General features: G+C 36.5%; 2 protein-coding genes across 2 annotated transcripts in view; one reads left to right on the forward strand and one right to left on the reverse strand.

The window, feature by feature from the left end:
- The window catches only part of LOC120766898, a 102,703-nt gene that overhangs the window by 38,786 nt on the left and 36,852 nt on the right, over nt 1-27,065 (forward strand). The window lies entirely within an intron of this gene.
- Nucleotides 3,354-8,700, reverse strand: LOC120766894. The gene is made up of 10 exons (XM_040092644.1): nt 8,572-8,700; nt 8,338-8,493; nt 6,475-6,680; nt 6,235-6,408; nt 5,999-6,178; nt 5,565-5,936; nt 4,994-5,496; nt 4,579-4,935; nt 4,140-4,389; nt 3,354-4,073 (listed from the first exon to the last, which is right to left on the reverse strand). The coding sequence occupies exons 1-10, from the start codon at nt 8,639-8,641 to the stop codon at nt 3,507-3,509; spliced, it is 2,835 nt and encodes a 944-aa protein (XP_039948578.1). The 5' UTR covers nt 8,642-8,700; the 3' UTR covers nt 3,354-3,506.

Genomic DNA, 27,065 nt, shown 5'->3' on the forward strand with positions numbered 1-27,065 from the left:
TGTAAATCATTCTCAAGTCAATGGTAATTTATAAATATTCAGAGGTTGTTTGAAAGAACCAAGATCAAGAGAGAGACCTTAGGTGATAGCTAGGCAAAGGCATGATTAAAACAAGAAAAGACGTTAACTTCGGCTGCACGGAAGCTAATATAGCCTTCACAGATTTCATTGGTGCCTTAGAAAATAATTTATACCAAATTTCGTAAATATATCTTGTCAAATGCAAAAGTTTTCCATACAAGAACTTGATTCCGATCGTTCAGTTTATATGGCAGCTATATGCTATAGTTAACCGATCTGACCAATTTCTTCGGTGATTACATTGTTGCCTTAGAAAATAGTCTATACCAAATTTCGTGAAGATACATTGTCAAATGTGAAAGTTTTCCATACAAGAACTTGATTCCGATCGTTCAGTTTATATGGCAGCTATATTTTATAGTGGTCCGATATCGGCCGTTCCGACAAATGGGCAGCTTCTTGAAGAGAAAATGACGTAGGCAAAATTTCAAAAGGATATCTTAAAAACTGAGGGACTAGTTCGTATATATACAGACAGACGGACGGACAGACGGACATGGCTAAATCGACTCAGCTCAACATACTGATCATTTATATATATACTTTATAGGGAATCCGACGCTTCCTTCTGAGTGTTATAAACTTCGTGACAAACTTAATATACCCTGTTCAGGGTATAATTATGATGAGCCTAGTTTCATAGGGTATATGCTATCAGAAACATACATATGTGATGAGTATAATAGCTATGGTGCAGCCGAAGTTTACGTTTTTTTCTTATGTTTTGGACACATTCTCCTTTATTATGAACGCCATCCACCCTCACCCCTTCAGTCATCCGACGTCTCACTCGTACTCCAATGAGGTCTTCATTATCGATCAATTGACTATGCGGAAATTCGCAGCTCACTGCACGCGGCCCCATAGTCGCCAACAGCAATTGTCCACGCTCACTCGGTTGCGTAGCGCATATTTAGACATTTGGGGCACCGCATTTTCCGCAACAAATTATTGACCACAAAATGTTTGTGCACAATTTTCATTTTATTTTTTTCCAACAACCACAATTACAGCTTGCTATCTACACATACACACCCATCGACTCGCGTTCACGCTGCTCACGACGACGCTCCTACTCAACTGCTCGTCACCGCACCAAACCATCCACCATCCGGTTTCGGTGTGATAATGTTATTCTAATGTGTTTGAATTTAATTGCCGATCGGCTTGATCGCCTTCGCGATGGCTTCTAGCGTGTTTCCTTGCTGGCGAGTCTTTCGAAATTAATTGAATTAAGTTGTTGATTGAAGCGTGCAGCACACGCTTCGCCTTGCACAGTTATTGGTATGGTTGTAAGTGGGCTCACTGCGAGTATATACTTACATACATATGTATGTATATACTCGTGTGCTTGTGGCACGTTGTTTCATAAGTTTGTAAATGAAGTGGTGGCCGTTGCCCGGTGCTCGATCGCTCTACGCCTCATTCGTTTGAGCATTTCATTGCATTCGTTGGCAATCTTGTAAACTTTTTTGTTTAATTTTTTTCTTTTGTGTTTTATTTAGTTTGCTTCTTAGGCTTTTAGTTTTTATTTTTAACTGTAAGTTTCTGTGCTGCAACGCTTGTTTATTTGGCTTTTGTTTTTCTTGTTGTAAATGGTGTGCTGTTAACCTGCCGAATAAGTTTTGGATTGTGAAAGGCGCGCGTTTGTATAAACATCGGTTGGAAACTTGCTTAGAAAGTGTAAATTTGTTTATAGTACCTGATCGTATATACATATGTTTGTATATTTGGTAAAAGACTATTTGTTTATAAATTGTTGCTGTTTGTATGCGGAGTAAAATGTAGAATTTTATTGCCATAGGTAGTGGCACAGTATGATTTGAAACTATTGCGGCATATTGGGATTAAAAAAATATCAAACTGTTTTAATTTGATTCGAATGTCTATAGTTTTTTTGTTGTGTCCAAAACATTTGTTGCTCAAAATTATTGATAAATAATAGACAAAGACAGTAGAAATTGAAGTGTACCAGTGTTCAAATTTTTATCATACTATTTTAGAAAACAAAATTTTCATGTTTATTAATTTTAATTTTTACCATTTTGTTTCCAAATCATGAAAACATGTTAACCTCAGCAGCACTGATGCTATAATACCCAACACAGGTGCTTTTGTTCTAGCTTATCTTGATTTTGATCAATTAGCTTAAATGACAGCTATGTACATACATATGTATATGCTATAGTAGTCCGATCTGAACAATATGTTAGTAAATTGTAGCGATGCATTAGCTAATAATCTAAGTCAAATTTCGTGAAGATATCTTTTCAAATAAATAAGTTTCATGCAAGGACTTAAATTGGATCGGTCAGTTTGTACGGCAGCTATATGATACTGTTGTCCGTTATATTCAGTTCACCTAAAGTGACTCAGCTCGCCATGCTGATTATTTATATACTTATATACTATATACATATGTATATACATATCGCTAATTTACTGCAAGACCGGCATAAGTCAAAAAAATCGATTTGCCAGAAAACGCGTTAAAAGTTTTCAACTGACTCCAACCTTACACGGAAAACAGGAATCATATTCTCTTCTCAAGCGGAGCATATAAGAGGTATTCATATGAATTTTTCACTCAACATGAAGTATGATATAACGAACAATTCTGCATCCTTAACTCAAAAATCACGTTTTTTGATTTATGCCGGTCTTGCAGCAAATGAGCGATATGTACATACATACATAACGTACTATTATGAGCAAAAAATCGTCCGACTACGATTGTTTCACACAAAAATTTTGTGATTTTGGAACCAAGCGTGCTTTCACCCAAATAATCCTTGAAAATCGTTTTCACTGATCCTTTCGATATTCCAACGATGCCAGTAACATCTTTGACTGGTGGTCGTCGATTTTCAAACACCAATTTCCTTTATTTTATTGATGGCCCTCCTGAACGTGATTCGTTCTCAACCCTCTTTGAATCATTTTTACCAATTAGAAACACTTGCTCGAGACATACAATTATCACCGACGGCGTGGAAGTCCTAAAGAGACTCAAATGAAAGCTCAATCGGGTCCGACAAGACATCGCAGCAGATTGGAAGTTGCACCACGACAACGCCCTGACTCACATCTGCTTTCTTGTGAGCAGCTAACCAAGGCCGGCGTCCCAACGCTTTCGCAGCCGAGCAAAGTCCAGATGTGGGCGACCCGAACTTTTTTTTGTCTCCTTTCAGATGACAGAAGGGATCCAAGCAGCATGCACCCCAGTTCAATAAATTTTATTAAATCAAAATCATTGATCAAGAAACCACCAATCATCTCATCATGTCTTTATACGTTACTTTATTCTCTAAACTTCTATTTCCTATCTTCAAGAAAATTTTTAGCTTTCACTTAAGAAATATATTATGCAGTAGACTCAACAATTTCAGCTACTTATGATCATTGACTGCAACCTCACATCCAATTCATTCTGTGTAAGGCGGCAATTCATCATCCCTATTTGGTATACCCTCGTTTCTATACTCTGCACTATCCAAGCTTTCACTTAGCTGACGCTGGCCCGCTCGCCCCGGCTTGAACTCTTGGCCGCCTAATGTGATGCTGGGAGGTACCTTTTTGCCTCGAAATTTAACGGCATCAAACGCTGGTGGCGGCGTCTTGTGTTTCGGTGAGTTATCACGCTTTGATGTGCTCGTATGCCAAACAGCGATACGTTTCTTTGATTTCTTTTTCGGCAGCAATTGTTTGATGGACGTACCAGAGGCGGGTTTCACTTTTGTGATTTCGCTGAAGCGTTGCATTGTACTGTATTTTCGTCGATAGTAGATTATTTCCAATACCAAAGTGACCATGGCCAAGCCCAAGCCAAAGAGTGTGGCGATAAAAACACCACCCAAACTTTCCAGTGATATGCCTTCTTGCTCTTCATTCACCGAACAGGCTTTAATGCGCGACATATTCCAATATTTCGCTTTAAGATCCTCGAAGAAGCGATCCTTTTGCAGTTCCAATAACGCATAGCTTAGTTCGTCCTGCGAATTATTGTGAATTTTTCTTTGAAAATAGTTTTATTAGCGCTGTTTCTAGCGAACACTTACCGCGAAATGTGAGCCTTGTTGTATGGCAATTGCATAGGGTTGCTCCGCGAATACTTCGCCAACTTCGGTCAGATTACAGTTGCGCGTCAATTCGTATTTGATTTCGGACGAATCGTGTATGAAGGCAAAGTCGGCATTTTCATGTTCGTTAACCTTGCGGAAGCCTTCTTTAGCATTCCTTACCGGTTCGGAGCCATTTATCGCCAGTAATATTGTACCATATTGTTCCTTGATGGGATAATCCCAAATTCTGAAAGAAAAAGATTGGGTATGCAATAAAAGTAGCCATAGCGTTGAGAAATATCTAGGAGATTCAAACAAGCTTGCTCGCGCAATTTCTTATTTTCTTTCAAATACTATGATTTGTACAGAAGTTATTCTGGTTGAACTTTAAAAACTGTCCAACCCTCAAGAGGCTTTATTAAATTAACATTTTTACCTGTATCTTTGAAAATCTTCCGTCACGTTCAATGTCAACTCTTTCCACATGCGGTACAGCGTATCCTCAGCAAACTTCATGTTAATGAAATATTGATGTGTGCCCGAGCCTTCAACGACTGTATAATTGATTCTGGACTGACGTGCCAACTGTTCCAAAGATTGCACTGGGGTCTGCATGCGTTCCACAGTCAGAAAAGCCGCTAAGTTAGCTGTGAAAGTGGCCAACATCAAAACCACAAACAGCCAATAAGCAGCGACCATTATACGTCCAGAGACGGCTTTTGGTGCTTCACCACCACCCTGCGGCGTAAACGAGGTCAAGGCGAACCAGAAACTCTCGCGCAACGTGAATTCGCTGAAAACAATATACGAATTTTTAGGTTAGGTATGGAATTCCATTAGTTTTCACTCACCGACAAGGATACTGATAGGCCGCACGATTATTTCTATAGCTGTATGGTGAATACTTATCAAGCAACCAAATCATAAGTGCGCTACCCACCAACGCCGCAATAATGCTAAACCACACTTCCACCCGCAGCACAGTCATGAATTTGAAAAGTGATGTCTGTCGCACCGGTTTACGCATTACAATGGAAATGCCAGTTTGCTCAAAATACGGCGCTATGTAGTCAATAACTTCCTCACGTTCGGAGTACATTTTCAGCGCGGTAACAGCAAAGTCCGTCTCACCAGTAACCAGATCGCCCACAATGCCATCCCAGACATCGTTAACAACATCGCGACGACCAAACTCACCGGTAGCCGGTGGCACCAGCATGTAGCCGAAATTTAAACGCTCCGACAGCTTTTGTATAGAGTCAATGCAGAAACCCTCCCAAATCGGGTTGCCAAAAGAGTCTAGTATTAGTTCATCAGTTTTCGGATCACGTTTCATGTAATTCCATGGTATGGCCTGCAAGCAGTAATGGAAATACATAATTGTCTACCAATTTCGCTGTAATTAATGTGGAACGTAGATACCTCCACAGTACCTATGCGAAAAAATCTTCGCGGCGGACTGATGGTCTCATTTATTTTGCGCAGATTATCATTTTGCCAAATAGCCAACTCGGTCACAGCATCGTGTTCGCTCGAGTAGAGATTTATATTGATCGTCGGTGTATAAGTGAGGCGTGGCACGTGATCGAATTCGTCGTCGGGAAAAGTGACATCGGTTGTAAAGTCCAAAAACTCACTCATCGGAAATTGTTCGAAAATATCAAAATTCGCTGTTCCGTTCTCAATGGGGCTTGTGGCATTGCATTCCATTACAAAAGACGGCAACCAATACAAATTGGCTTGTTTCAGTTCGATTAAGCCGCGTAAGATTTCCAAAATCATTGCGCGCTGAAACTGTACAGGAATTATAAACTAAATATTTTCATAAGCATATAAAACGAGTTCAATGAATTTACTGAGAAGCCACTGAGGCAATATGTGTCCTTCATCCTTAGTGCCCTGCATAGTGTCTTCGGATTGATTGTGAATTTCGTCGCATAATCCACTTGCTTCTTAAATTTAAAGACACGATCTCGTGGATCCAAATAAACGAAATGCCATTCCCGTGGTCGTTCAAAGAAGTTGGCCTTTGAAATCTAAACGTGAGAAATATATAAATTGTAGAAAAATAAGTAATCCTCTTTAGACGTACCCTATCAAAAATGCTGTTCATTGCTGTGCCGTCCGCAAATATTGCATAACACGAAGGCATAGGTCGGATTTTTCGTAGGCGCTTTATAAAATCTTGTTTATTATCAAATGCATTCATTATCAAACTGCGGAAGGGATAACCCTCGACGACTTGTATTATAGCTTCCTCAGTGTCCTAAATGTTAGAAAATTGTTTTTTAAATAACCTTTCTGAATGTTCGTAAAAGCTGTGAAAACATACCCTAGCATTCTGAAAGATCATAATACATTCGTGTCCCGACTTTTGCAACACAAATTGTGAAAACATTTTAAAATAAGGTGCCAACATACGATCCACTCGTAGGAAAGGTATTTGATATGTTCTAAGTAGATCCAATCCTTCACGCCATATGTGGTAGGTAAAGTCGATAACTACCGATACGCCGTCCGTTGCGAGGTGCTCACAAACTGCATGAAATAGAGTTCAGCGGATAATTGCAATAAAAAGTGTTGGTTGGATTCTTAACAAATCTTTAAATTTCTAATATTTTTTTTTTAATTTTATACAGGCTACAATTTTGCCTCTGAGTTGAAGCGTATATTTTGTAGTTTAGTTGTCTAGAACTTGATTGGATTAAAAATTTGGGTTATACGTAATTTTAGGTATGGTAACACTGCATGAATGCAGATTGAAAATAGGAACAATTTACGATCTGTGTTTTTCATTTTTTAATTCTAACAGGCCCGAAATTTTGTCGTATATTTTCACAAGTTTATATCCGAAGCTGGTCGGAAAGTTATGGACTCTTTGGCCTTGTGGTGGAATAGCTTTCAATTTATTTTCACATTTCAGAAGACAAAGCGCCGTAGTGATTGCATTGACCTAATATATTCCCGCATAAATTTCAGGAAACTGCCATTCAGTTCTTCAATTGACAGGATAAATATTTGTATCCGATTCGGTTACGTAGATTCGTAGGTGGGAACGACATCAAAAGCTTCGTAGCCTTTTTATGTCATTTTGCCAAAAATTATCTATATTTTGACCGCAGTTTCACATGCCTCGATAAGTCCGTTCCACGAATAAGCTTCATATTTAAGGAAGCCCAATTTAATAATTAGACTATAATACAAATCTTTCGTAAATTTTCAGGCTTCTTAATATACATATACAAGAATTCTAAGTGTAAATTGTGGCTGCAGGACATTTTCTAGAGGAATTAGCTAGACTAGCCTAGTTTACACTATACCGCGACTATTGAAGAGGCTTTGAAATAAAGAAAGCTCTAAAAGGCGGTATACTTCGGACTTAACCGCAATAAGTAGAAACGTTTCGATTAAAAAAATGTCACTTTGCGCATCATTGATTAAACAATTTTTTAAGGGGCATGCCGAAATTTCGATATCTGAAATAATTTTTGAGTTACAGCCTTCTAAAATGTAGCCGCTCAGTTCAATCAGCTCAATTTGTCGTTTTTCACGAAATAGCATCCTTTGAATTCGCTGCAGTGATAACTCGAAGACAAACGATCCGATCTTCCTGTTCTGTACAATTCTACATACAATGATCTATCGGTTTTTTGATCAAACCGAATTTTTGGGAGACCGAAAATTACGTAAATTTAAAAAAAAAAAATCAACTTAAAAAAAAAGTCGTCATTTCGTCCATTTTTGATTTTTTTGGTGATCATAGGTCATTGCACGGAGAATATGTATATCTGGTTCGCGGAGAATTTTTTAGTTTCAAGTTTTATCCACGCAGAAGCTCGGAATCACTGCACCTTTTTTAAGTGCCATCGGAGATTTCATATAACTAAAAAATAATTTATTTCTTCATAGCGCCCAGCAAGCTCCGGAATTGTTCAGAGAGCTGGACTTTTGTGACCATATGTGATATAGGAGGGGACACAATAGACCATAGGTCGCAGTGCAAAAACCTCAATTAATTTCTATTTATGTATTTGATATTTTTTCTTGAAACATGTATAAGTATACCCACGAAATTGCAAATCAATCGATACATCAGTTTTTTTTTTAATTCCCAAAAATGTATCTTTTTCTAGACTGTCACACTAGGTGTGCCTTTTAAGTCTTACTTCGATGCAATGAACTTAAGTCCACGTACGTTTTTCCATATTCTTTTCCTCTTTCTTTCTACCAACATTCGTTATAACCACGACATAATACTGTATCTTCGTCTCCAATTGCAAAGCTTCAATTTCTTTCACCGTACTTGCGACATCCAACTCGATGTCCGCCTGTAGTGGGTCAATCCAAAATGCTGAAGAAACAAAATTCGACATAAGACACTCATTTTACACAAATTCACAAAAACAAAGCATTTGCTGATATTTCGTACCGATTTTCAATTCGTTTGCGCAAACATAACCGAAAGTGAACAAAATCACAAGATTTTGTAGACGCCACATTATGCCACAATTTCGAAACGTCCATTCACGGTGTGTTTGAAAAAACAACTGTTATGTGTGGCTTGTGCCATAACTGTGTCATATGCAATTCTTTAGCTTTGAGGAAATATAGCTTCAAAATTGCACCGGCTGACAAGTCAAGGCTGATGTATAAATTGCATAATAATTTAAAGTAATTTGCATTGATTTGTGCACACACACCCACATGTGACACTTCTCAATTATTTAAAGACCTGACCAACTGAAGTGTGTTGCAGACGAAACGGAAGATTGCAACGGAATTAGTGAGTGGAGCTTCGCAATGTGCGCTATTGATATAGTATACATATAACAAGATGCTATGTAGATGTGTGACTGCGTGTGTAGAGTTATGAAATTTGCGCGCATAAAAATAAACCAATTATCGACATAAGCACGATTTTTTGCGTCTGTTGTTAAATATAAAATCGATTTATTGGAACAATAATTATCTAAATTATTTAAGGATCAAACTTCAGACTTAAAAAAAATTTAATATAACCAGAAAATATCGCTTATCGTAAAATCTTATATGAAGTAGTGTATGATCGGAGTTCCTTCAGTCAGCTGTGGAACTTTTTATTAATCAATACTCAACTGTTGCAATGTATTGAGCTCAAGTTTGATTATCTGAAACGCCGTTTTCGAAAGCTCGTTACTTTTTCGAAGAGAAAAGTGTAGATGTGCTCGAAAGTTCTTTAATTTTTTTGAAATTAATTTCGAAGAGGAAAGTCTGGAGTAACTGGTAAAAGTGCTTGCTCAATTTTGACCCGGAATAAAATTAAAAAAAATTTCGAAGAGAAAAGTCTAGATTAATTGATAAAAGCGCTAATCAAATTTGACCGGGAATAACAAAAAACATTATCTCTAAAGCCATTTTAAAAAGTTCCTTATTTGTGCGTAGTTAATTTCGAAAAGTAAAGTCGAGATACGTTCGAAAGTTCTTTCATTTTTTCGAAATTAATTTCGAAGTGAGAAGTCTACAGGAACACGCCTGATCAAATTTGACCCGGAATAAGAAAAAGCAAACTACATTTTCACGTATTTTACTAATACAAATCTTTTTTATCGCTTTCAAAATACAAGCATGCCAAAGCTTAAACAAGTTTGTCATACACTTCTTATAAGTCTCGACTAGAATGACCTTCAGTGAAGTGGTTCAGCAAATCTTGTTTCGTGTTTTTTTTTATTGTTCGACGTCGTATTGCAAAATATTCGGGTCTTTTGGTGTTAGTCTAGGCCTCCGGCAGAGACACTGAAATTGTACACTACTTCGTTTGCATTATTTTCAAGCTAAATCACTGCATCGCGGAATCTCCTTCTGGCAGGAGATTTGTGTGTCAGGCGAAACCGTTGAAAAATTGCGGCAGTGAGCACTATCACCGATAGAATGATGTTAAGAGGTTGGATATTAGGCGGAATCTTCAGGTGGAACTCATTCACTCCAATAGCGACTATACTGGCTTTGAGCTCGCTGCCTATGCGCTCAGAACTAGTCAAGCAGTGCATGACCTCGTTAGCAATGGCATCAAAATTCCTCACTATTAGATTTGACCATTGCCGAAAACTGCACAGCCGATGAGCTTGCTTTTACCATAATTTCTTGCGATAGAAAGCGAGTCAGTTTTTTTTATATTCTCTTGCGCTCTAGCGCTGGAACCCAAAACGCCCAGAGTGAGCCGGAAGAGGTCCCCGGCACTATTTGTCGAATATTTTTTTCATGGTAAAATCACCAAACATCGTAAAGAAAATCGCAAACAAACTGCATTTGACACGTGGATATTAAGTTTAGGATACTCATAAAAAAGCTTGTAGCAATCTAGGTTATTTACTCGAGCTTTAGGGTCGCCTGACGACGCCTTTTGCAAAGATTACACAAAGGTTATTTTCTTCTGTAGCTTATACGTTACTCTTTTAAGAGAAATATTAAAAAGGAAATGACCCATAGTATTAAAAATATGTATCATTTATGACAACTGTTTGATTCCAAAGAAAGCAATTTAAAACCCTTGTGACAATAATGGTTAATAAAAGCGCTGAAGCAGCTCTGAAAAAGCAATGAAAGTAGCTCCTATTTGTAAAGCACTGTTACCCATAAAATAAAACTTTATAGCACCGATAAGTATGAGATTTTTCTAATGAGTTTACGATTTTTTGTTTACCCCTGTATTAGGATTTCGTCACGTTTCTAAAAGTAGGGTCTGATGGGCAGCATACTACAGGCATGTGTGTTTATTTCTATTTAAATTAGCCCAATTTGTTCGAAGTTTGATTTCATGCGCCTCCGCTAAGCGCACAAAATACAACTAAAACCTCCAAATCTGTTTGTTCTCATGCATGATGGTCTCATTTATTTTATGATCACTGATTTGTATTCGCCTTTTCAATGCCACTTAAATATTTTATGGCCTTTGCGAGTGCCACACAATCGCACATCGCTGCATTTGTCATTCTAACGGTGCGCGCACGTTTGTGTGCCAGCGTTCTAAAGTTTACTATATATTTTTTAGTTTTTGTGCCTATTCGTCTGTTTTAATTACATTTCATTTACAATCAACTGATATCACCTCGCCGCAGTTTGGCGCCTCCAACCATGCGCTCAGCAATATTTCAATTCGATTTGCCCTGATTTCCGCTGCCTCCAACAGTATACGCGTTGTTTTAAATTCTATTGAACAATTTCATAAATGTCTTTTTTATTATTGCTACGAGCACTTTAATCACATTTAATTACATCAGCAGCATTATTTAGCGCTGCAGTAATGAATAGAATTCAGTTGTAATTTGTAATGTCATTTGAGTGGCGTTGTTCAGTGATTTCATAAACGCCGAGAAAAATGCTTGTCGGCTTGAAATTATTTATATGCATAACTACATATCTAACTATATGTATGTATGTATGTATAGTATACTCACATACTTGACGATTCTCTGCTCATGTGTAAACAGTCTTTTTATTTATAGGGAACGTATGGCGGACCTTTAAAGTACCGTTGTAGCTGGGGAGTGGCCTTAAAAGCGTGTAGAATAAGTTATAAAAATCACCTTTCATTAAAGCTTTTAACTGCTTTGCAAATTGAGTAATTAAATAAAATAAATACCTCACTTTTTCAGCGGCCTGTCTTAGGCAACGCGTGGTTCTACACTTTAAAAAATGTCTCTATAAAAGTAACAGGCGTTTGTATGCACATTCATGAATTCTGTAAATGCATTATTAGTCAGTTCTCTTACATATGTATTTTTATTCTAAGCCAATCATGCTTAAGAATTGTTATATTACTTTAATGTATTTATGCCAATTTATTATTATTTTTTATATTTTAATGAGCTAAAATATAGAAAAATTGATTAATAGTCATTCAAGGTTTCTTTGCTGTACAGTTTAGTTACAGAATTCTAGTGTTGTAGACTGTTTGGATATTCGAATGACAAGGTCACCCTTTAGTGAGATTTTAATTTTACCAAATACTGATACTATTAAAGCTTTAGTTTTATAGTTTGTACTATTACTAAAGAGATTTTATCAATAAATGTCTCTGCATATGAATCAAGAACCTCAGATGATGGAATCTTTCTCTCGAACTCCACAAAGTCGCTTTGGCAGCATATGAACCAGGAACCTCAGATAGGACGAGAACATTGCCTGAAAGTGGTCAGAACTGCACTTTGAAACTTGTCGCATTTGGAGTGATAATAATCCAAAAGCCATTATTCAGACGCCATTATATCCTCAAAAAGTCAATGCTACAAGGTGTGTTCCAAAGTAAACAGGACTTTTTGAATCTAGTGCCTCCTGGTGGCGCCATCTATTTGTCGACTGGTGCGTTAGAATCTTTTATCTTTATCGATATCCAGTGAGAATTTCATGACATCGATTGGAAGTGAAGTTATTGCGTTTTAAGTGTCAGTATGTTTTTGTTATCGGTGCGAAATTGAGCTTCGAACAAAGTGCCAACATTAAATTTTGTTTTAAAATTGGTACAACTTTTATCGAAACGTTTCAATTGATGAAACAAGTTTATGGCGATGATTACCAATCCCGTAGCAGAGTGCACGAGTGGTTTCAACGTTTTCGAAGTGGTCGTGAGGACATAAATGACGATCAACATGTGGGCCAATCAAAATCCGTGATCACCGGAAATTCCATCGAACTGTACGTGAATTCATCAAAAATCAGCCGAAATTATCATTAAAATTCATGGAAATGGAATTGAACATCTCCAAAACATCGATTTATCACATTTTGACTGAACATTTGGGTTTACGAAAGGTGTGTGCACGCTTTGTTCCGCACAAATTGACTGACGAACAAAAATTGCTCAGAATCCAACGACGCTTGTGACCGATTATTTGACCGAAAATCACATTTTAACCATTAACCACTCCATGCAAAAATCTGTATTGAAGCAGAAGGGGAGACTATTTTGAATAAAATAAATTGATTTTGCCGAAAAAAAAAGTTTTTTTTTTTAAGTCCTGTTTTCTTTGTAACGCAGCTTGTATATGCCATAACGTAATGAACGCTATAGCGCCATCACTAATGACTTTTTCGTTTCTGAATTGAAGGATTTTTATGTGGAAGGACCTTTGGTTCCAACAAGACGCCATATAGCCAACGAAACAATCATTTTATTGAAGATACATATTTCTGATGAGCTCATTATCTCGCGACGTGAGTCTGTGACGTGGCATCCAAGATCATGCGATTTAACACCGCTGGCTTATTTTTTGTAGTGTTATGTGAAGTCTTTTCAAACGGCTTGGAAGAGAATATTCGGCGAGTTTTTGCTGCAAAAAGGAATCTTTCGAGCCAGCCGCGACGGTTACTTGCCCGAAATCATTTTAAAACATAATGACCAACGCTTATCTTTATAAATACGCTAAATTTTTGGCCATCACATATTAAATTATATGCGTTAAAAAACACGCTTTAAGTTGCAACTACATAACTGGAATGGACCCGGGCTTACATCCGGGGAAAGTTGCCCCCATAACACGAACAATGCATTTTATTAGCTCATTAGCATTCCTCGTATATTATGAGCTGTTTAGTGTAATTTACAGCTTGATCATTTACGTGGAGTAATGTTTCTGATTGCTTTTGATTCATATATTATTTTTTAAAGTGACTCATGCAACGTTTACTGGGGCTAGCCCGTAACTAATGCTGTAGTACGCTGCACTAACGAATAATGCAAAATACCTTTGTGTAATTTGAAAAGAAGCCACGTTCTTTTATTATTTGATTTAATATTCAAATAAGTTGCTTACAAAGACCTAGAATATGAGCAATCTCTTCGATTGCTCCAAAATAGATTGCACTCTCGACGATTGCCTCATCGTTGTCGCTAAGGTTTGAGAACTAAAAAAAGTCGCTGAGAACTGGGAGTACATTGAATGTGTAAGCAAATCGAACCCAGTTCATGAAATTAGTTCTGATGGTATCCGCTCACGAAATCCACTAAATTTATGATATAGAATTTTGTATGCAAGCTTTAATATATTCTGTAGTCGTGAGCTAGTTAGTCGGTTTTAAATAAATTTATTAATTTCAGATTTTCCAACTTTTGCCAATCTTTTTAAATATGTTGACAGAGTTTTGGAGAACTTGATGTTCCTTTTCATGACTAAACATTAAAAGTAACGTTTTGCCAAGTCTTACCAAATTGTTTTAAAAATACAATCTATTTTAAACAGTTTTACTCTAAGAGAAGTAATTTTAGAGAACTTCATCTTTACTGGCGTAGCCACCGGTTATAGTCGGGCTAAATCCCTTTCAAAGCTGTTAGTTCCTTTTCATTAGGGACGTTTTTTTACGTGGCGAGTCGCAAACCCAACACACAACCCTAAAGAGGGATGGTTGGTTCGTCTTCTAATTTTAGCTCGCCTTCAAGCGGATGTTTTTTTGGCTACCCAGAGGATACTTGGTCTAAAACCGGAAGTCGTAAGTTGCTTTTAAGCCATAAGTAAAAAAATCGTTTCTGACCTACTACGTTAGATAAATAGATGAGGATGCACCACGAGCTAAGATCTATTGTGCCTTACATTACAACAGATATGACCTTTTAGTGATTGGCATATGGCAATGTGCTACGTGATGTTGATTGTCACATTTTGGTTAGTTATACCTCACATTCATAAAATAAAGTGACTTCTTAACAAATCGTATTAGAATGTTTAAAAATTTGGACTTTTTCGGTCTAAATCTTTTCCAGTGTGATAATTCCACTTCTTAATTTGTATTTTTCGGACTATGTCGATTCGTGAATTTTTGTCAAAAATTTTTTCCGTTTCCACAAACAATATTTTGAAGCTCTTGCGTTTTATTTTCTCTATAAAGAACACACTCTATCTTTGTGCATCAATTAATTTAGCCTTCATATTTTCATTTTTACGCCTTTATTGCTTTATACTATAGTACATACTTATACATATGTATATGTAAAATTTGAGAATGATTGTTTTGCTTTGCAGTAATTTTAAGCATGACTAAATGTTTTCAAAAAGTTTACTATTTTTAATTGCGGTTCATATGCATCGCATTTATGTACATTAGGGTGTCCGTTAATTCACAAGTTTTTCTTTGCAGTCTCAGTTCGGAAATTTTTAAAGTTTGAAGTTATGTGATGGTTATTTTTGAGAAACGAAAATTAGTTGGTGAAATTTTAGTTTGAATGAAAAAACGAAAATTCCTACATACATATATTAAATGTACGGGAACCTAAAAAAAATAGCGACCCCTTAGAGTTAAGCTACAGCGCCTGGTTTGAGGGAGGATTTTTGTTTGTCAATCACTAACATTTGAGGAGGTAAGAGTTGGAAAAAAAATTATAAAATTTTTTTTGAAGCACCCTAATGTACATACATATGTATGCGCGTTAAAAAATTTATTGAATTCAATTAGTGTCCACCAATTGTGGGTGTTCATGGCAATGCCTTTTAGAAATCGATGATGGTAAGTGTTTATAACTGAAAATTTAACTGGGGTCACGCTGGTCAATTTATAATGTTGAAGGTGAGTTCAACAAGTTCATTGGACAGTGCAAAAGATGGAATTTGAACGAAAAATTACAAAAAGAGAAAACTGATATGAACTGCTGTGTAAAACACCTCAAAAATATTTCTTTGATAAAATTATAATTTATTTGAATTTCACCAAATCGCAAAAAGTCGGAATATTTTTAATTTAATATTATAGGTACATACATATGTATATCAGAATGTCACCGCAGTGCTATTTATATGTATGTATGTACATATAGTATATGCAGATATTTACTTGTAAATTACTTCATTAATTTGCTCAACACACTAGACTAATAAAAATCTGTTTTGTTCTCTTTTTCTGCTTGCAGGTAAATGCTCGTTTGCACTTTGAAATTTAATCGACCCAGTGCCGTTACTTTTATGTTATTGCCATTTACGTATGCATGTAAGTGTAATTCCCAATCAAATAACAACTTTTGAATAAGTAAAACCACGTATAAACATATGCTCCGCTACAAATATATACATATGTATTTACATATGTATAATTTTTATAAGTACTTATGTGATTGCTTCACCGTTACGCGAACCACTCAACGAAAATGTTACACTTGCACTTAAGATTCTGGGTGTGCAGAGTTCTTTCATATACCCAGTTACAAATAACGAACATGTTTCTTTTGTTATTTTTGTTGTTGTCTTTACCTTTGTGACGCTAAAAGTGATCGTGCTGGCCAAATACATAAAATGCAAATGAGCAAATTTCTATTCGAAATTTCAACTTGTTGCGCCAAATTAATGTGGTACAGTTGTTGCTGTTGTTATTTTTGTTTTTTAGTGGCAACCGCAAAATAAATGAGTTCAGCAGCGTCATTTTGCTGATTGCAGAATTGAGAGTTCTTATTGTGAGTTTTATATGTACATACTATGTTGCCATTGTGTGTGTGGCGTCTGCTGCTTTATGTTGCGCAGAGTGTAAATAAAAGCAAGCGCTGCTAATTTGTTTGTTGTGTCGGGTTCACACTTTGCCAAATATATTAACAATTGATATAGGCGAGGAGTGGGACTCATAATTTCATTTATAAACATTAATAATAATTAGAAAAATTACGATTATAGTTATTTCCATTGGGTCCTCTTAAAGTCAATGCAATTTGATCGAGGTTAAACCAAATCTATAAATATAGCGATATAGCTGTATTTATGTTAACTTACCATTCTTCTATTTGTTGCCGAGTTATTGCATGTCGAAAGTCGCTAAAAAATCTCTCGAATTTTTGCAATTTTATTTTATTTTTGGGCCAAGATGAAACTTTTTAAGATTAAAGTTACGAGTCGCCACTTTGGAACAATAGTAGCCAAATTCCGAAATACTGTGATCAATATTAAGTAGTAAAGGTTTCTAAATAATTTTTTAAATAAGCATAAATTGGATCAAAGTCACAGCATTTATTAAAAGAAAATACCTTCTGGTTGTCTGACTCATACGTTTAATGTTTTTACATATCCACTCAATATTAAAAGGGCTACATACATACATGCGTACCTTGTACGAAATTCCACTTTTTCAAACTTGAGCACATAAAGGCTGATCCATTTCAAAGTTCCCTACTTTTTTAAAAAAATCACAGAAATTTCAAATTTAATCGGGACTGTTTATTATTATTCGAAATAACATTCCTTGGTATTTATTTTTTGAAGATTACCTCTTTCAAACGTTGTTCGCGGCTGCCTCTCAGATGGTCCATCCGTTGAGTCCAATTTTCGATGACACGTTCAAGCATTTCGATTGGTAACTGGCGAATGATACGCAAGATATTTTGACCCAGGTACTGAATCGAAGCTGGATTGTCCGCATGGACTGTAGACTTTACATATCCCCACAGGATAAAATCGAACTGGGTGATATCACACGATCTTGGTGCCCAAAACCTGAATTTATCTGCCCACCAAAGTGTTAATTCTTGTTAAATTCTTTGATTGATGCGATGTGTGGGAAGTGATATAATTTTGTTGAAACCAAATGTCGCCTAAATCACGAGCTTCAAGCATCAAATAGTCAGTTATCATGGCTCGGTAAGGGTCGCCACTGATGTTTACGTTCTCACCGTCATCAGTTTCGAAGAAATATTGACCGATCAAAAAACGCACCAAGCCGTTGTTTTTCTGGATGAAATGGTAGCTCTTGAATCTCTTCAGGTTGCCCTTCGTCCCAAAATTTTGCTTGTTTACATACCAATGGAGCCAGAAATGAGTCTCATCGCTGAACAAAATTTTACTTGAAATCGTCGGGTCTTCCTGAAACTTCAAGAGTCCATAGAGCTAAGCGTTGTCGCTTGGGAAGGTCGAATGGCTTCAGTTCTTGCAAAAGCTTTATTTTGTACGCTTTCGTACATCTCGGCGATCTCGGCGTAAAATGCGCCAAGTCAATACATACGTCAGTCCGAGTTGCTGCGAAAGGCACCGAATCGACTCTCCATGGTCATCATGTAAACTCCCATCTACAGCTGCTATATTTTCTTCACGGCGTGCTGGACGTGGACTATTTGGTCGAATATTCTCCAATCATGAATGCTGAGTCTCAAGATGGGAGATGGATGTGATGCGAATAGTAGCCGATTATGTTGACCATAAGTTGAGCGAGGCGCTCGCAACACATTTTTACAGAACGTGAATTTTCGTAATAAAGTTGAACAATTTGTAAACGCTGTTCAGGCGTAAGTTTTTCCACGATGAAATGCCAAGCAAAACCGAACAAAAACAGCAAGACAACTTGACACGACTCACGTGATCTGTCTAAACAAGGCTATTGAAAAAGTACCTTTACTTGGATACCGTTATTAAATTGCATGATCAAGAATGAAATTGATTGAGGAAATAAAGTATTATTATTACTATTCAAACAGGCTTCATGAGATTTGTTTTTCCAAAACTCTGTTATTTTTTCGCCTTTGGTTTCTTATTTTATTTTATTTTGTGTGAAACTAGTATCTCATTCCAAAAATAGTTTTTACTCTATATTTCGCTTTTTCGTTTTATATTTGAATCCAATCGGTATAGTGAGTGACTAGTTCTCTCAGCAGGGTAGACAAACTTCGTAGCTGACAGCTATGATATTGATATAGTGAAACCGGATTCAAAATTTGGCAATACGCAATAGTTGTATCAAACTTTTTTGGACAATGCGCACTTTGTAAACATTTTTTATTCATTATTTTGGTTTAGTTTTTTGGCTATTAAAAGCTTTCCGCTTAACTCTTTTCATACTTGTCAACTAAATTGAAATGTTAGTGCGCACAATTCAATGTCAATCAATGTCGCCAACAAATGGAGTTGCCTAAATTAGATGCTTGTTTGCATGATTTCATTTATTTTATTCAATACTGTGATATTTTATGAAATATATAAGGTGGTACTAAGTAAAATTTTTTTTGAGGATGTTTCTTTGCGCGTTTTTAACCCCCGATTATATCTTCTAAAATATTATTATGGTTAAGTTAAGCGATTTCGTTTTGAACTCGACAAAATAAATAATTCGGCTGTAGACTTTTTAAGTCCCGCACAAATTTTGCTGATGAAAACTTTCTTGAGAGAAACGTTATGTTTCGACATGTTGCGTGAAACGAACTTTGAATGAATAATGAGGATTGCGCCTCGACCTTAGTTCTATTATGCCCCTAATGAATAGATATATATGGTAAATCTAATTCAAAAATTAGCCATAGTATGTCCAAGGCCGACATTAATCATTTTCTGGTGGAGCTTGGAATTATCAACAATTTCGTTAGTCTGTTATATAAATTTAAGGAAAACTATTAGATGAGCAGAACATTTTTAAAATAGTAAAAAAGAGAGAAATTCATTGTAGCCTGAAAAAAATATATAGTAAAAATAAAAGACCCAGAACTTATCCTTTGGAATTTTTCACATGAATTTTAAGGTTATACGTAGATTGCTATATATATTTCTGGCCTAATAATGTAAATAGGCATACTTATCAACGAAACTGGTTTCTTTTTTTTTATTTTTTATTTTTATTTTTGTCGATTGCTGTTTTGTTTCGGGCTCATACGCATAGATCCATGATTCGTCACCTGTGACGATCTTATAAACGTCTTTTGAAGCACCGCGATCGTATTTTTTCAACATTTTTTTACACCAATCCACAAGAGCCTTTTTTTGAGCGATTGTCAAATTGTGCGGGATCCAACGAGAACAAACCTATTTTGCGGCCAGGTGTTCATGCAATATCGAATGTATGCTGGTGGGAGAAATGCATAGGCATGCCTCTATCTGAAGGTATGTTACATGACGGTCTTGCATTATCAGTTCACGTACGGCTTCGATGTTTTCTGGCACAACGGCTGTTTTGGACGACCTTCACGGAATTCGTCTTTGAGCGAGCGTCGGCCACGATTGAATTCGTTGTACCAGTTTTCACAGTGCTATAAGATGGTGCTTCATAGCCATACAAAGATTTTAGTTTATCGATGCACTCTTGTCGTGATAATCCACGTAGAAAGTTGTGAAAAATGATTGCACGAAAATGTTCACGAGTTAATTCCATTTTTTGGCCGAGATGAATTTTTTAATCCCCTGTAAATAAAACAATTCACGATTAAATGACAAAACGTTCTGAGTGATGTTATGCTAAAAAATGTCAAACTTTCCAATGGAAATGTCAGATTGCACCTGGCAACACTTAGTGTTGCCCTAGGCCAGAATATATGTATATGGCAGCCCTCGTATAACTTTTTTTTTATAAAATTCGTGGTTTGGCGGATATCGAGAAAAAACGTTTTTAACCATTAAAAATTCAACCATACCTCTCTCCTTCCTCTGCACGATCGCGAATCTCTCGTAAATTCTTTTTCCATTAATTTCCGTTATTTTATCCTTCGCGTCCAATAGGTTTCATACTTCCTTGTTTTGTTTTTCTATCAAAAATAATCTATCCTGAACTATATAATAAGTTTGTCACGAAGTTTGTAACACCCAGAAGGAAGCGTCGGAGATCCTATAAAGTATATACATATATAAATAATCAGTATGTTGAGCTGAATCGATTTAGCCATGTCCGTCTGCCTGTCTGTCTGTATATATACGAACTAGTACCTCAGTTTTTAAGATAACGTTTTGAAATTTTGCGAACGTCATTTTCTCTTTAAGAAGCTGCTCATTTGTCGGAACTGCCGATATCAGACCACTATAACATATAGCTCTCATAGAAACTGAATGATCGGAATCAAGTTCTTGTATGGAAAGCTTTCACATTTGACAATGTATCTACACAATAGTTGGCACAGGTTATTTTTTAGGGCAAACGTTAACGTTTTTTTCTTGTTTTTTTATTGAAAACATATAATTTGGTGCGGAAAGCAGCATTTCTACACCAAGGAGAGGAGCGCATCATAATCGCACATGCGTCAGAGGATATGTTTGCATGGCAGGTCCTGCCAGTCTATTTGTACAGATGGTATTGTTGTTCGATTCGCTGCTGCTCTCTAATGCTTAGTGAAACGATGGCAGTTTTACTTCGTTCAAATATAGTTTTCAACTTTGCAAAAACCCAAGTAAAAACAGTGAGATTTTCGATCAAGTCTGATAGGCGGTAAGATACGATTTTTGGCTTTTAGCAAATTATTTGAACTCTTAATAATTATTCACCAAATAGCACAGTTTAGAAACGGAGAACATTTTATAAACTATGACGTTTTGTTTTTCTATGTTTTATTCTCTAAAATGCACCACTGTGCATGGGACTAGTCATACAAGGTACCATTTAAAGGCAGTGTTTCTTTACGGGTTGTTGGTGTTGTCGTATCGGGCGTAGGTGTTGGCTTTAACTTCGCTTTCGGTTTCTTAATGACCGCCGTTTGTGGAGCGGCAGCGACACGCTTAAACAGTTTACTGCCGCTAACGCGCGGCGCTTAAAATGCGATAAACATACATACATAACAGCCATTCTATGCCCATATAAATGCCTACACTGTACTTGCTAGTCATATGTAGCTCCTTATATGTTTATACTGCTATATTTACCAGCAAATCGTGCGAAGCAGTGGTGTGTGGCATTAGCTGTTGACCGTTTTGTCGTCTGCAACAAATTCTGCTGAAATTAATCTGCATCGCATGCGGCAGCTTAGCGCGGCATGTAATTAAAAGCGCATTTTTTTCGCCAAGTCACTTGCAACATTCAAAGTATAACGGATATTTATTACACGTAATGGTGTACAATAACAATTACAATCAAAAACAGCAACAACAACAATCAACGGTATGATTATTTGCCAAAAGCGCCGCAAACCTGTTGCCACAAAATGCCATTGAGACGGTGCAAAGCCAATTGAAATCAAAAGCCAGCAACAACAACAATAATAAATTGTGTATGATTTTTTAGTGGTTTAACAGCTGTGTTTATGTTGCAGCTTGCAACATCACTTCAAGCATCACTTGTGGCATATAGAGATGTGTTATTTTTATGTCATTTTTATTTTATAGTTTGGCTTTCCTGTTGCTTAAGTTGGTTTTCGCTTTTTCTGCGTTGTTGCTTTTTATACCCTGAACAGGTTGTATTAAGTGTGTGACACCCAGAAGAAAACGTCATGACGAGCTAAGTCGCTTTATCTATGTCCGTCATAAACGAACTTCTTCTTCTTCTTCTTTATTGACGTAGACACCGCTTAAGCGATTATAGCCAAGTTTACAACAGGGCGCCAGTCGTTCTTCCTTTTCATTGCTTGGCGTCAATCGGATATTCCAATTATAGCCAGGTCCTTCTCCACCTGATCTTTCCAACGAAGTGAAGGTCTTCTTCCTCCTCTCCTTGCCTCGGCGGGTACTTCGTCGAATACTCTCAGAACTGAAGTGTTTTCATCCATTTGGACGTCATTTCCTAGTCAGCGTAGCCGTTGTCTCTTAGTTCGCTGAACTATGTCAATGTCGTCGTATACCTCGTACAGCTTATCGTTCCATCGACTGCGGTATTCGCCCTTGTCAATGCGCAAAAGACCATAAATCTTTTGCAGAGCCTTTCTCTCGAGAATTCGTAACGTCGATTCAACAGGTGTTGTCATCGTCTATGCCTCTGCGCCATAGTAGGACGGGGTTGATGAGTGACTTGTAGAGTTTGGTCTTTGCTTGTCAAGAGAGGACTTTATTTCTCAATTGCCTACTCAGTCCGAAGTGGCACCAATTGGTAAGAGTTATTCAGTGTTGGATTTCGAGGCTGTCGTTGTTGTTGGTGTTAATGCTAGTTCCAAGATAGACGAAATTATCTACGACTTCGAAGTTATGACTGTCAACATTGAAGTGGTAGTCAAGTTGCGAGTGCGACCATTGTTTGTTTGATGATGGGAGATATTTCATCTTTCCCTCGTTCACTACCAGACCCATTTGCTTCGCTTCTTTGTCCAATCTGAAGAAAACAGAACTATAGACGAACTAGTTCTTCAGAATTTGAGATATCAATCTGAAATTTTACACACATTCTTTTCTTCCCAAAAAGCTGCTCATTTGTCAGAATCGCCGATATCGATCCACCATTGCGTACTACATGGCAACCATATAACTGAAACGTTTTTATTTGTGAAGGGTATTATGGCCTCGATGCAACCGAACGTTTATTTCTCGTTTTTTCTACTATTTTTAATAGTGGCACATTAAAATCCTCTAAATCATTGCGCTTTTGACAATTATTGCACCTGACGACATGTTTCGCTGTTTACAACTTCCATCTCTATATCTGTGTGTGTGTATACACATATAAAGGTGCAGAGGTGTATCGGAGTTTGTTCATCCATGTTGAAGCCTATGGTGTGCTCGCATGCCTGTCACTCTACTCACACTTTAACTCACGTCTCAACTCTCAGCATTCCTGTCTGTGACTGTCTATTTGTTTTTTATGTTTCTTCATCCGTCTGTTTGTCCATCTGTCTGTCAGATCTGTTGCAACATGCTTGTGCGACTTCGTATTTAAAGTTTAACTCGTCTTAGCCGCTTTTTGGCGCAACTCGTGAACGCATACACGCATTTATTTATTTTTTTTTTTGTATGTATGTATGTATTTGCGTTTGTGTATGTTAGCGCTTGCGCTTGCGCGGCGTTTCACAAAAGGAAAAGTTGTCAATAACATTTATTTTTCTTTTGGCATAATTACGGTATCATTTGTCCGCAAGTTTTAAATGTTTGCGTGAATTTATTGCCGCAATTGTGCTTTAGCGGCGATCGACGAGGCTCTTAAAATGTTTACAATTCTTTGAAAGTGAAAAGTAAGAGTTATCGTGCAGGAAAAGTAATTTCATCGTTTTGCAATCATTTTATGGAAATTTAACTGTCAAGTTGTTATTTTGTTATTGCACGGACTCATAAAAGACTAAGCTTTCATGAATTTCAAGTATTCGAAACCAATAAATTCATCAACAATAATTAAATATTGTCCCCGGCATGACTTCATATAGGCCATTCCGTTTATATCTAAGCAAAGAATGTCGTCAGCATGCCGCAAATATATATTGAGAAATGCTTTATGTGATAATGATACCAAAGATTCAGACTCAGAAAAGAAAAAGACGGAATTCGCCTTTCGAAAAGGCATACAATTTTAAAAAGAGTTCCTATGAAATTTCGTTTTTAGATCATTCCCCATTTAATGGATTCCAAAACTTAATTTTTCATTTCAAATCCGTTATTTATATTTATGTATTAGAGTCCTCGTATTTGACTAATCGATCAACCGTTTCAACTGGATGCGGCATTATTCGAATAAGAATCAAAATTAAAAACAAGCAAAAATAAAAGCTGAGCAGACCAACTATTCGTAACATTATTAACAGATATGATATTCATACGAACGGTTACAATCCGGATATTCTAATAATCGGTTTTCAGGTTATTCGAATAACTTTAAGTGCTCTAATATATATATTAAATTTTCAACGTATTTTTCTCAAAACTAGTTCTTAGAATAATTTCTAATCTAATAATTTTCTAATCAAGAAATATGAAAACATTTAGAAAGTTTTGTGATTTATTGTGACAGTCTAATTAGTAGTACGTAATGAACAGTAATTCCATAGTAACCATTTTCGAAATATTAGTTTTTTTTGTTTCTTTTTCAATATTACATAACTCAGCAGAGTCCCATATACAATTCGAAATTTAGTAAATCCAGAAATCGATTAGTTTAGGTTAGGTTGAATGGCTGATATAGAGAGCAGGTGGACTGCGATATGTAGCCCTTTATGAAGCCATAGAAAAGAAGAAATCCTGTGTTCGAATTTATAAAATATAATAGCAAAACGCTTAGTAGCCAATACACATTTGCAGCGGCGTTTAATATCCATTCCCGCCAGAGTTCGGTTTGGCTACTCCATGCTCCAAGTGATCCGTCAAGTACATGAGTGTTTAGACACGTGTTCTTTTAGGAAAAAAATCGATCACTTTCTGAAAAATAAAAAGCTTTTGATCGCTACTGATTCAGAAAAGTAATTATACTCCGTTGATTAACATGAGGATTGTTGATTTTTCGTGGTGGATTACTGAAATCATTGCTAATCCGAGCTGAATACATTATGTATATTGAATAGTTAAGTTGTATATATGTATGTAATTTTTTCGATGGAGGATACATGGAATAAAAATCTCACCTCAAATATGATCTAATACAATAAAAAAAGAAGAAATCTTTCTTAAGATTATGGTCTACCAATAAGAACAACGACGAACGTCATGTTAAGATGAAATATTGGCACAATGTCGGTCAAATGGCCAGCGCGGCCCTGTTTGCATATTCCACTCGTTTACGTGAATTTTCATTAATCCGCTGCATCATTTCGGCTACAGTCCGCTGAATGTTGTCTTCAAGCTCCTCGAATGTTGCTGGTTGATTGGCGTAAACTCTGATTTAACATATCTCCAGAGAAAATAATATAGAGACCACAATCCGCACCAAACGGTAAATTTTTGGGGATACAATTGCGTTTCCTTAACCAAATCAGGTTTTGACTCAGCGCAATGGCGACAATTTTGTTTGTCGACGAAGCGCTTAAGTCATAAATGGATCTCAACTGAGAAGTTGATTTTTCGTTGAATGTGAAATTGTAATTTTGGTTTATTTCCAAGCGTTGTACCAACATAAAACGTGACATGATGGAAAATTAAATCTTACTGACCACACTGACAAACTGTAACTGGTTATTTTGATTGTGAGAAATCTTTATTGTACCATAAGATCTTTGAAAATTGCTTCATGTTCAATGTCAAAATTGGACTTGGACTTCGGTTTCTCAATTGATACATTCTGCATGTCCGAAGCGTCTATTTGGATTTCTGAAAGAAGAAAAATCACATTTGAACTGTTTGTGAGGCAAGCAAATAGATGTCATAATTATGTAGTCATGTTTTTGGACCAGGGCGATAATATGAGAAAAGATTTCGTATAAGTAGCAACTAAGGCAATCTAATTTACTAATTCTATTCAGGTTGGAAGCTTAAATACATTATCGCCAGTCAAATAAGTCTCATACCTATCTGCTCTATAATTTGCTCTGTCTTCCCAAGGAATATTTTTCGAAAATAGCTTGAAGGAAATTCTGAATTAATATTCTCGTTTAGATCTATTAAGCCTTGAAAACACTTCCCTAGTCTAGTTAATCATCAATTTTAGTTCAATTACCAAATTAGTATTCCATTTCGAAAACTTAAAAAGAGGATCTGGGATCTTTAAAACCTCTTTGTGAATCAGAAAATCAGGTTACATTTTCGGTATGAATATAATTTTTTCTATACGAAAACTTGTTCTCAAAGCTCAATGTAAAAATAATATTGAATTGCTATCATAACGCTTATTATCGCACTATAACTCGCACATTCACCAAACTATCGCTCGCGTTCTGCATCAAAGACACCGTCGAACACTTGTTCTGGCTAAATGACTCTTTAATTGCTCCTTTTGAGTGAGCGCTCCATATAATCACCTAATAAAGTAGCACAAGCACACAAGCTCTTCCATCAAAATAGAAGACGAAAGCGATTCGACAAAGTGAAAGTGCGGAAGTACTGACAAACATACATACATATATACAGAAGTTTATATGTATGTGAGTATTTCTATATTTTGGGCCCGTTAGCAGCGTGTAACTGCCAGTTGTTGTGTGAATTATCGTTACGCTTTGCGTACTTATCACATTATTAAGTAAAGTTATTAAATATTCGACCCAATTTTGATGAGTGCTTACCAAAAACAACAACGACAACAAAGAATCCCTACTTACCTAGGATGATGAGTGCTGGTCAAGTGACACGGAGCAGTGAAAATATCAGCCTAATATATGAAAATTCGATGAGCCACTTGTGGATTTCAAAATCATATTGAAGCAGCCACTCAACCGTCTCTACAATAACAATAACAATAAGTGTA

This window comes from Bactrocera tryoni, chromosome 1 (genome assembly GCF_016617805.1).
Source record: "Bactrocera tryoni isolate S06 chromosome 1, CSIRO_BtryS06_freeze2, whole genome shotgun sequence".
Taxonomy (NCBI): domain Eukaryota; kingdom Metazoa; phylum Arthropoda; class Insecta; order Diptera; family Tephritidae; genus Bactrocera; species Bactrocera tryoni.